This window comes from Bufo gargarizans, chromosome 3, assembly GCF_014858855.1.
Source record: "Bufo gargarizans isolate SCDJY-AF-19 chromosome 3, ASM1485885v1, whole genome shotgun sequence".
In the NCBI taxonomy this organism is placed as follows: Eukaryota; Metazoa; Chordata; class Amphibia; order Anura; family Bufonidae; genus Bufo; species Bufo gargarizans.
Window position 1 is genome coordinate 485,673,623 of NC_058082.1, and position 12,412 is coordinate 485,686,034.

Genomic DNA, 12,412 nt, shown 5'->3' on the forward strand with positions numbered 1-12,412 from the left:
TGTGGACTAGAGGAATGCGTAGGGATCTCCTAATGGCTTTTCCCTGTCATTGCTCTAATATAATTAAGCATTTCTAATGTTATGTGACAAAGGTAAGAAAATAATAAGACGGCGGCAGTTACCTATGTTTCTGTACATGTCTGTTTTACAGTAATAAAAGCCTGTGAGGCATCTCAGCCTCTTCAGAGCCACTAGAGGCAGCCAAGCTAAATAAATGTCCGTGTTCGAATAAGGAAGGGGGGGGGAGAGGATTAGAATAAAGCACATAGCAGCTTTCACTGCTATGAAATCTCAACCAGAGATCAGCTGCAGGAAAGAAATACTGGGAGCTTGCGGGAAGCCTGCAGACACCAACAGCCTGGAATAGCAGCAGACTTGTGATTGCATGTACGCACAAATGGCTCGGGCTCCACAAACAGGTAAGAAAGAGCAAAGCAGGCACAGGGTCTGCTGCTTGTTTGCCTTCTCTTGCCGGGTAGGGTTGCAGTTTGAGTCAATGAGATGTGACATGGGTTGATACCTGGCATGGCGGGAACAGTAACTGCAGTTTAACCTCTGGTTAGCATGTCGCTTTGAAGTCTCATCAGCTTGATGAAGAGATCTAAGTAGTCTCGAAAGCTTGTTGTTTGTTACTACTTAGTTTTTTTTTTAGTTACCTGTTCAAAGGTATCACATGTACAAGCGTGTAATTTGGTTTCTCCTCCGATTGCACAACCCTGCAGCAGACACCTGGCTGTCACCTTTGTGTCTTTATTGAGACCATCTCCGCTTCGAGAACATTGTCACTGTGAAAAACAAAGTCATTGGCAGCTGGGAAAATTTTTACTAATGTGTTGGAATGCGGAACATGAGCCTGTTGCTGTTGATTGGCAGTTGATCTCTCTTGTCCCACCTGGTATGAACATTTCCATGGTCCATGAAGCAGACCAGGTTTAGCAAGAAGGTGCTCACTGATGGATTTACATTGGTAATGCTGAAATAGATTGTCACATACAGTAGCCACCTCTTTCTAGACCATGCAAATCTTCTTGTAAGAGATTGCTTTATGGTTTGTATATTTGTGTTCTGGTGACTATTACTATGTCTACCAAATATTACTGAATTATTTAAAAATTGAGTCATAAAGTGTATCCCCCTACCATGTCATCTAAAAGGCCTACAGTACATAAGTCCATGTCTATGTGGAGATAAATGTATTTGACTTGTAGTTCATAGAATACAACTTTCCTCCAAACTGGAGACTATGGATCCTAAGCGGGCTACAGTAGATAAATCTATGTCTATGTGGAGATTAATTTATTTGACTTGTAGTTCATAGAACACAACTTTTCTCCAGCCTGGAGAATGAAGATCCTGGGGGATACAGTAGATATATCTTTGTCTATGTGGAGATGAATTTGTTTGACTTGTAATTCATAGAATATAATTTTTCTCCAACCTGGAGACTGAGGATCCTGGGAGCTACAGTAGATAAATCTATGTCTATGTGGAGATGAATTTCTTTGACTTGTAATTCATAGAATAGAACTTTTCTCCAAACTGGAGACTGAGGATCCCAGGAGGGCTACAGTACATACGTCCATTGTGGAGATGAATTCCTATGACTTGCAGTTCATAGAATAAAACTTTTCTCTAAACTGTGAAACCTATGCTAGAAGAAGTAACTTCTATATGTAATTATCTAGTAATACTCACAAGAGGATGATGTCAGGCTACAAGTCTTCACATGCTGTAGGAATGACAGACATGATGTTTTTTTTAATCCAGTGCTCAGTCATGTACTATGTATAACAATATAATGGCTAGCAAACATACTGTAAAAACAACTCATACTGTACAAAATGTAACTTACACCCACCAAGTCCCACCATACACAGACACAGATTGGAGGTACAGAACCTTTGTAACTACTCAATTTGTAATAGTGTTCACTATTTTAGCAACCTTGACTAAAGCTGAGATTTGGATGAGCATTATGGACATGCACCTACAAATATTTGTAAAGATAGGAATCAGCTTATATGTTGAGAAGATCATTCATATGTCTTTGCATAATTGTTTGCTTTCATCAAACAAAAATTTAGAAAACTGAAATCTAATTGTTTTTGCATAGCAATCATTTTTAAACTGTGGTACAGAGCTGTAATATGGTGCCAATTGTAATCTATGAGCTCATTGATGTGAATGCTCTGCATACCTTATTATGAAGGTTTTATTCTTGATTCTGGGGAGAATAGATGCACAGTTAAATCGGTTGTCTGGGTTTTTAATATTGATGACCTATCCTCAGGATAGGTCATCAATATCAGAACTGCGGGGGTCCAAGTCCTGCCATCCCCACTAATCAGCTTATGGCACTCTGTTGTGCACTGCAGCGTCCTCACAGTTTACTAAGCACAGCACCATCCATTGGAATTGGATAGTGGTTGTACTTGGTATTGCAGATCAGTTAGGTCTAGGCCATGCGGCCGATGAACATGACGTCACAGGTGTTGGAAGAGGACGCAAAGCTCACTGGGGCACTGCAGTCTCTTCAAACAGCTGAACGGCGAGGGTGCCAGGAGTCAGATCCCTGAGGATTTTATATTGATGAACTATCCTGAGAATAAGCCTCAACCGCAAAGGGGAGAAAATTCCTCAACTTGCTGCAGGACCACTTTATGGGCCAGTTTGTAGAAGCTCCCACTAGGGGCGATGCTCTGTTGGATCTGGTAATTTCTAATGATGCAGAGCTTGTTGGAAATGTTACTGTTCAAGAAACACTAGGTGATAGTGACCACAATATAATTATATTCCCCCTAAACTATAAGAAGCAAACTCTGTCAGGCAGAGCAAAGACACAGAATTTTAAAAAGGCTAATTTCTCTGGGTTGAGGGCAGCATTTCAGGGCATAGACTGGGAGCAGCTACTGTCACATAATAAGGCCTCATGCACACGGCCGTTGTTTTGGTCTGCATCCGAGCCGCATTTTTTGCGTCTCGGGTGCGGACCCATTCACTTCAATGGGGCCTGCAAAAGATGCGGACAGCAATCTGTGTGCTGTCCGCATCCGTTGCTCCGTTCCGTGGCCCCGCAAAAAAAATATAGCATGTCCTATTCTTGTCCATTTTGCGGACAAGAATAGGCATTTCTACAATGGGCCGCCCTTTTCGTTCCGCAAATTGCGGCTTTTTTGCGTATCCGTGGTTTGCGGACCGCAAAAAACTGAACGGTCGTGTGCATGTAGCCTAATACTGAGGATAAATGGGAGAGCTTAAAATCCACATTAATTGCCCAAAAAAATTATTCTTTTAGGTAACAAGTATAAACGGCTAAAATTAACCCCCCCCCCCCCCCATGGCTTACAGCTACTGTAAAAAGGGCAATAAAAGATTTAAAAAAAGGGCATTTAAAAAATACAAATCTGAGGGGTCAGCTGTAGCATTTGAAGATTACAAAGGCTTAATAAAATCAGTAAAAAGGAGATAAAATTTGCAAAAATACTAAACTAACAGCAGGTGGCAAAAGAGAGCAAAACAAATCCCCAAAAATTATTTAAATTTATAAATGCTAAAAAACCAAGGTCCGAGCAGGTAGATAAAGAGGGAAGGGGGGGGGGGGGGCAGTCACTGAAGATAAGGAAAAGGCAGATTTACTAAATGGTTTTTTTAGCTCTGTAAGTACAAAAGAAGAGAAAGGTGCTGATATCTGTGGTGCTGGGGCTGTACATCCAGTAATATACTCACTTGGCTAACTTTAGATATGGTCCAACACAAGTTAACTAGGGTAAATGTGAACAAGGCTCCGGGTCCAGATGGATCACACCCAAGAGTGCTTAAAGAGCTCAGTTCAGTCATTGCTGTGCCCCTGTTTATAATTTTTAAGGATTCTCTAGGGACTGGTACAGTGCCAAGTGATTGGCGTAAGGCAAACGTGGTGCCCATATTCAAAAAAGGATCAAGGTCCTTCACAGGTAATTATAGACTAGTGTTGAGCGGCAGGGCCAATATTCGAATTTGCGAATATTTGGGCGAATATTCATCATAAATTCCCGAATTCACTATTATTTTCTTGATTGCGAAAATAGGCAATGTAATATGCGTGTATTGCGTGCACAATACAGGTGTGGGTCACTTTTGCTGCATTTTTTATGCTGCTAGAGTTTCCTGAGACTGGCCGATTTGCGCAATTGCGAATATATTGGAGCACTCTATCTGCATATAAAGCTTTTGTAATGTTCTGCCGTGCCAGTGTAAATGTAAACCAGCTTCCTACTTGTTTTCCATTTAGACCTTTTTCGACACCTAAAACAGGTATACAAAATGGTAAATGAGACGGCCTGTCCCCACCCATGGCATGCCCACTTTTTTAGACCTGGCGTGAGCGGGAAAAAGTCGCAGATTGTTCCTGAAATATGCCTACTACAGGCGTATTTCAGCTTCATAAATGACCCCCTATATGTCCTCACATATGGACCTGTAGAGACCTATAATGCCTCAGGTAAAAGCACACTGTATATCTGCACACCTGTAGGGGCTCCAATACAGGATCCTTGCCCTTATTTTTCGAGTTTTATGGTATATGTAACCCAAATGGTGACTTACCTGCTCATTTGCAATACAGAGTCTATACATTTTGGATCAAACATATTAAAAATGCTTTACAAAGCATTTCCATTCAATGATTGCATTCAATTGCAGATAAAATCAGCAGTAATGCAGCATCAGAACGTATCCCTTTGTGCCCCGACCCTCCCAGTTGTATTTCTTCACCGTGCATACTATCAGGCCCCACGTTTTAATAACAGGCGCTTTATGGATCGTTTAAGGTTCAAGAACTTTCTTCTGGCCGTAATTATAATGGTCCCTTTAAGACATACAAAAGAAAAGGCTGATGTGAGTATAGGAAACATGACAGGTTTAATATTTCCTGAACCCAGTTGTAAATCAATTCACTGCTGGGTCATGAAGTTTTTCTTCCACTTTTCTCTTGACTTGAAACATTGATTTTGCTTTCTTTTTCAGACAACCAACATTTAGTGGCTCAAAGCTAAACCGGTTTAGCGTCTTCTATTTATGATTGCATTTGCAGTATAATATATAATGTCCCGTAATTTATTGGCGCAGCAGGGATTCGTTGACAACCAACTGGGATATTGAGTTTTTCCTCATTCAGCACCCTGTCTGCTTGCGATTTCTACAATTTTTTCTCCATGTCACTCATCGTGACCGCATCTCTCTGTCTGTCACTCAATGTGACTCTGAATGTCTCCCCTGTCAGTCTCAGTAAACTCTTCGCACCCTGCCAGAAAACTGTCTTTATCGCTATGCTGCAAGCATCGCCTCTAGGAAGGGTAACAAGAATTAGCTTCCACTCCTTTGCAATCAGTTATTTCAAGACATCATTTTTCTCGAGGTGTTACAACCATATCAAGTGCGGTGTAAGAATTTTGAATGGAAAAATCCTACATTGAAACAATTTGCCCCTGGTCTTGCAAATGTATTTCGGCTGTACATTTAAATTAAGAGGAACTGTCACTTCTGCTAAAACGAAAAAAAACTAAAAAACTAATGTCATACAGTTTTTGAGTGGTCTGAGACCATCATGACAACCGTATAAAGGGTTCCTGCACGGGGCTGTATTATGACACATAATATAGCACCTAGAGGGGTGCATGTGTCTGCACCAATTTCATATGGAGGCATGCAGATGTTAAAGGGAACCTGTCATCAGATTCATGCTGAAAGAAACAATTTCCCAAGCACAAGGGATAGAAGCCAATCCAATCTCTCCTCAAATTCAATTCAGATAAAATTGCAATCCAATTAAGTTACATTAACCCCACAGCAGAACTTGCTGCTCTTACGATGGGCTGAATAATTCACTGCAAAAAATTCACCAAAATGATACGCAACTGACAATACTAGCTAATTCCTCAGGCCGATGTTAAAAGCTGAGAACTTTGCCAATATCTTCCAGTCAGGAACATATCGGAGCCCCTCATGCACCACTTACGATGGGCTGCATGAAATACTGACAAGCTCCTGTATTACAAAAACTATCTTGTGCTTTGAAATGCTGCAGGGTTTCAGAAAAAGAAACATGGGGGGTCATTTACTATGATAAAAACTGGCATAAAAACTACAACTTTTTAAACTCCATTGGGCCTAAATGTTTACTCTGCCATCGCACTGGTAAGGCGTAGATTTCAATCGAGACACATGGATCTCCAGAGGATGCGCTTAACTTATCATGAGGCGTGCCCCTCGTCATAAATAAAGCACATCCTCTGGTGGAGGAAGGGATATCAAGACTGGGTACAAAAGCAAACCTTGATAAAGTACCTCCATAGTTTTAAAAATAAAAACCTTTGCATGGTGAGAACTCTCCGCTCGGTGCTCCCCTCCAGCTTCTCACCACCCGGCTCAGCCTTAGGCCGAATGCACACGCCTGTGTTTTATGGCCGTGAGCGGTCCGTGGAAACACGGCCTGCCGCCGCTGCACTACAGTAATACACTGGTATGATCTATACAAGTGTATTACTGTAGTGCAGCGGCGGCATGAAGCGCACGACGTCATAGTAATCAATAACGTTGTGCGCTCCTGCTCTCAGCAGGAATCCAGGCCGCCGCTCACGGCCGTGAAATACGGCCGTATGCATTCAGCCTTATTGACAGTCCTGTCTCTAGACTCGAGTAGGAAGAAACATGTATATGAAACCAAGCTGGACGGGAGATGCTGAAGGGAAGCACCCAGGGGACACTTCTCTCCATGCTCAGCTTATTTGAAAACTATGGAGGAGATTTATCAAGACCCAGTGCTCGTCATAAATTAGGCGCATCCTCTGGTAGTCCGAGCGCCTGAACAGAAATTTACAGAACCTCTGAGCTGCCATAGATTTCATTTGTGCCAGAAAACTATAAAAAATAAAGATAAATTTGTAGTGGCGGCTGGTCACGTCTCCTTCCCACGCCCTCTTTCTGAAATGTGGCAAAGTCATCATAAAAACTGCCCTTTGCAATTTATTTTTTTAAAAGTTGCATTTAGAAAGTCGCAAACACGTAGCTTGTGACTTTTTAACGCCACTGTTCTGGTGCAAGGAGATAGGCATTTATTACAAGAGATCTGTGGAAAAAAACTGATCCTCCAAAAAAAACGGATGCCGCATCCGGGTTTTTTTGCGGACACACAATTTGCGGACGCAAAAAACAACTGTCGTGTGCATGAGGCTTAAGTCTGATAATGAACTAGCTGTTCTTCACAACAGGTTTCCATGTCCAGGTCTGGGTTGATTGTCCTTATTGCCTCCCAAGCACCAAGAATAATCTTCAAAAATATAACCCTGTTATATTCATTGTGAGCATCGTCTATCAATGCTGTGCCACTTTGTAATTATGTACACATCAAAAAGGATCAGAACAATGGTCTAATCAATCAGCAGCAGAGCATTACTGGGAGCGGAGCAATTTGCCCTCGATTAGAGTCAGCAGTCTATCCAATGCAAATCTATTCAGCAGAATGGTTGAGGGAACCACTGCTTTTTCCTTGCTGATGACTTTAAATACAAGATTAAACAACTTCCACAGTTAGTGCAAATGAAGAAAACCGTTCCTTGAAAACAAATTGATAGTTAAGCTAAGCTGATATATGGTAATAAGGTAGTAGCATAGGCACGATGATGATACAGGCAGAATTACAATTAAGGTACACTTATGTGGAAGCATTAAGTAAGAAACATTAAAGGTATTTGTGAAAAGAACCCTCATTGCATAAAAATTTTAAGACATTAGGTGGTGGCCGCCCATGGTTGCTCTGCAATTTTCCCATAAACCTGCTTGCTCACATCTAGAGATGGAAGAATTGATTCATCAGGTTTGAGATTTATCCTGGTGCTGTGCGTCTTGGAGAAAATCATTTGTCAAGGCTATCTGTGCTGCTCTCATCTACACATACAGTCATGTCCATAAATATACACCACCACAATGGATTTGAAATGAAACACGATGTGCTTTACCTGCAGACTGTCAGCTTTAATTTGAAGGTATTTACATCCAAATCAGGTGAACGGTGTAGGAATTACAACAGTTTGCATATGTGCCTCCCACTTGTTAAGGGACCAAAAGTAATGGGACAGAATAATAATCATAAATCAAACTTTTACTTTTTAATACTTGGTTGCAAATCCTTTGCAGTCAATTACAGCCTGAAGTCTGGAACGCATAGACATCCCCAGATGCTGGGTTTTATCCCTGGTGATGCTCTGCCAGGCCTCTACTGCAACTGTCTTCAGTTCCTGCTTGTTCTTGGGGCATTTTCCCTTCAGTTTTATCTTCAGCAAGTGAAATGCATGCTCAATCGGATTCGGGTCAGGTGATTGACTTGGCCATTGCATAACATTGCACTTCTTTCCCTTAAAAAAACTCTTTGCTTGCTTTTGCAGTATGCTTTGGGTCATTGTCCATCTGCATTGTGAAGCGCCGTCCAATGAGTTCTGAAGCATTTGGCTGAATATGAGCAGATAATATTGCCTGAAACACTTCAGAATTCATCCTGCTGCTTTTGTCAGCAGTCACATCATCAATAAATACAAGAGAACCAGTTCCATTGGCAGCCATACATGCCCACGCCATGACACTACCACCGCCATGCTTCACTGATGAGGTAGTATGCTTAGGATCATGAGCAGTTCCTTTCCTTCTCCATACTCTTCTCTTCCCATCACTTTGGTAAAAGTTGATCTTGGTCTCATCTGCCCATAGGATGTTGTTCCAGAACTGTGAAGGCTTTTTTAGATGTCATTTGGCAAACTTTAATCTGGCCTTCCTGTTTTTGAGGCTCACCAATGGTTTACATCTTGTGTATTCACTCTGGTGAAGTCTTCTCTTGATTGCTGACTTTGACACACATACACCTACCTCCTGGAGAGCGTTCTTGATCTGGCCAACTGTTTTGAAGGGTGTTTTCTTCACCAGGGAAATAATTCTTCGGTCATCCACCACAGTTGTTTTCCGTGGTCTTCCGGGTCTTTTGGTGTTGCTGAGCTCACAGATGCGTTCCTTCTTTTTAAGAATGTTCCAAACAGTTGTTTTGGCAATGCCTAATGTTTTTGCTAGCTCTCTGATGGGGTTGTTTTGTTTTTTAAGCCTAATGATGGCTTGCTTTACTGACCAAAAAAAAGAAAAATGTAGCAACACTACAAAAAATAGAATATTGTTCCTTACTGTGGTGGTTCCCGCTGTGTCAGAGGCCAGTCTAGTGCTTCCCCAAATCCAAATGCAATTGTAACAGAAAACTGCAGCACTCTCCAGCCTTGGTCTTTTCAAACTTTATTCACCAATTCAATGCAACGTTTCAATCTATATGATCTTTCTCAAGCAATTGCTTGAGAAAGATCATATAGATCGAAACGTTGCATTGAATTGGTGAATAAAGTTTGAAAAGACCGAGGCTGGAGAGTGCTGCAGTTTTCTGTTACAATTGCATCTTGCTTCACTGATAGTGACAGCTGTTTGGATCTCATCTTGAGAGTTGACAGCAACAGATTCCAAATGCAAATAGCACACTTGAAATGAACTTTGGACCTTTTATCTGCTCATTGTAATTGGCATAATGAGGGGATAGCACACACCTGGCCATGGAACAGCTGAGAAGCCAATTGTCCCATTACTTTTGATTCCTTAACAAGTGGAAGGCACATATGCAAACTGTTGCAATTCCTACACCGTTCACCTGATTCGGTCTGCAGTTAAACCACATCTTGTTCGTTTAATTTCAAATCCATTGTGGTGGTGTATAGAGCCAAAAATGTTACAATTGTGTCGATGTCCCAATATTTATGGACCTGACGGTACATGTAGTTGGTTATAGGAAGGGGAGAACATCCAGACAGCTTCGACAAGTGTATATCTTAATGGAAATAATAGTCATTGGCTGCAAATCCCCTAAAAATCCAACTCAGCTGATTATTCACCTGCAAGACTAGTTGACCAGGAGTGTCTGATAACATTGAGATAACTTCATGGTTTGAGACCTTAAAGCTAAGTATGTCACAGGGTCCACACCCACCATGTGTCATCTATCATACTAGCCTTTAAGCCCCCTCAGGAAGGAGGTTTGAGAATTACAGTAAGGAACCCCATGTTAGGATCTGATATGGTAGTTGCTTAGGGTGCCGCAATGTATTGTGTTGTATGCATATTGACTGGATTTATGCTGTGTAGAAATTGAATTTAGTATGTACAGTATTATAGTATAGTGATGTTCATTCATTTATACTAGTTTAGCTACTACACTACAACTGCCCTCTTGAGATTATCAGTGTGTTTATAAGGACATGTTTTTTTTTCCCATGCATGATCACTGTATCACCTATGAGAACAACCAGCTACTACCTTGATGTTTTTTTTATTGTATTTTACATGTTTTTATGTCTGAGTAGTTTTTATGCAATTTACCATTGTATGATTTCCATTATATGGGTGACACGGTGACCATTACTTTTTTTTGGGACAGTGTTGTTTGTAGGTATTTATCTTTCAAGATCCAGGGCTTCAATGAAAATGCTGTCTTTCCCTTCAATATTGCTATGTCTGATAACAAAACAATCCCAAAGAAGGTGTGCTGTGTGATGAAAGGAAAGTCGACGGTATAATCATTTTTGTCATTTACTGTATAAGTGTTCTTATAGAGGATGGGTTGATATGAGACTGATTCTGTATGTGTGGGTCCTGCCCTACAGTGTTATCCTTTTCCGTTTTTCTGAGAAATCATTTAATAGAGATATCGGAGAACTAAATGTCCTTCTCAGTGCAGTCCCAGTTGTTTGAAACCTTGAAAGATGTGAATTTGGCTTCCAGTTATAAGCAGCATATTCTTGCTTCTTAATTTCTTTGGGGTATGCTTAAAAGTTTTGATCTACATTTATTCTGTCATGCTTTGGTTTCTTTCTCCAGGTCTTGTGGTTATGAAACTAATGAACAAAGAAATTACATAATCATAAACATTACCTTTTTAATTGCATGGTCTGCTCATGCAAAGACGCCTTTGCTGAACTCTTGACTTAACCAAACCAATAAAATGGCATACTAACAGAAGAAACAATTGTGGGCTGTAGACTATCAGTAACCTCATAGAGACTGAACAGAATGCTATGAGGTGGAAATCTCTTTCCTACGTGGGTCCAATCGGTGCGGTCTTTCCCATGTATGAACTTGGAACTGTTTTTGAATATCCTCAAAATTATAATTGGCCTTACACATTTCTTATGCCACAGTAGCCAACATTCCCCCATTTTCAACTCATTGTCTGAGCTGATATCAACATAAAACTCTTTTGCCTAATGGTTAAGTATAAAATCAGCTGTGAAACCTCTTTTCTAACATAGAATAACATCAGAATGCAGACTGATTACATCTCATCAAGGATGTGACAATATGGCAAATACAGCCATCACAATGATGGTGATTGTAGTCATGGTACAGGTTTGGCCTTATAAAGGTAATTCAGGTTTTACTGTATTTCAATTTTTAATTTGGCCCATTAAAGTAAAAAAAAAAAGTCAACTACCTGCTTCCAATCACTGACCTCAGATTTTTTTTTTCTAGCACCTTCCCATTACTGAGTTTGGGGCCCCAATAACTATATCCCAGAATACCTCAAGCCAACTTTGCCATGGGATCAGCTACCAGGATCCTTCACTCAACTGAGAGTGATATTATTATTATTATTGATATTTATTTTAAAGCACCATTAATTCCATGGTGCTGTACATCCAGCTGGGGTTACACAGAAATAAAAAACACAGTTAACAAGAAACTATTAACAGACTGGTACAGAGGGGTAGAGGACCCTGCCCACAAGAGCTTACAATTTTCACTCTGATGATGTCACATTTTTTAAAACATGAAAATTCATTCAAAATAAGTAAACTTCTCTCATCAGCATAGAGCTGATTGTGTAATTGTTATCACAGATGCTAAGCTGTAGGCAGCTTCTAATGATTCTTTGCAATGAGCCACACATTACAAAGAAGGTTACATTTAACGTGTTGTGAGAAGGAATAAAATCACTACTCCCTGAGTGAAGAATCCTGGTAGCCACCCCTTTGGCAAAGCAGTGGCAGCTTCAGGTATTGTGGGAGAGAATTATCGATGCCCTGAACTCAAGAACGGAGGTACTAGAATAAATAAATAAAAGTTATACACTCACAGGGCAGTGGCAATTGGTAAGTGTATTAAGTTTACATTTGTTAAAGTGGTGATACACTGTATGTCCTCTTTAAGAAAGTGATTTACCAGTACAAAATTTATAGCTCAAAGTGGAAAAAAATGTCTCTCCATCAAATTACAACTTCTTCTGCTCCCGCGTCTTGGTAGCTGACCTATCTGCATCCATTAAAGGCAGCAAATAGACCCTTCATCTAATGTGGGTAAA

The 12,412-nt window shown here is 40.6% G+C and overlaps 1 protein-coding gene across 1 annotated transcript in view; it reads left to right on the plus strand.

Annotated features, from left to right (window-relative positions):
• The first annotated feature begins 301 nt into the window (after positions 1-301).
• Positions 302-12,412, plus strand: part of LOC122932456 (membrane-associated phosphatidylinositol transfer protein 3-like) — an 802,287-nt gene continuing 790,176 nt past the window's right edge. Inside the window, exon 1 of the mRNA XM_044286869.1 lies at positions 302-419. Coding sequence (XP_044142804.1) covers positions 386-419 — 34 coding nt within the window. The 5' untranslated portion in view covers positions 302-385. The remainder of the gene's footprint in view (positions 420-12,412) is intronic.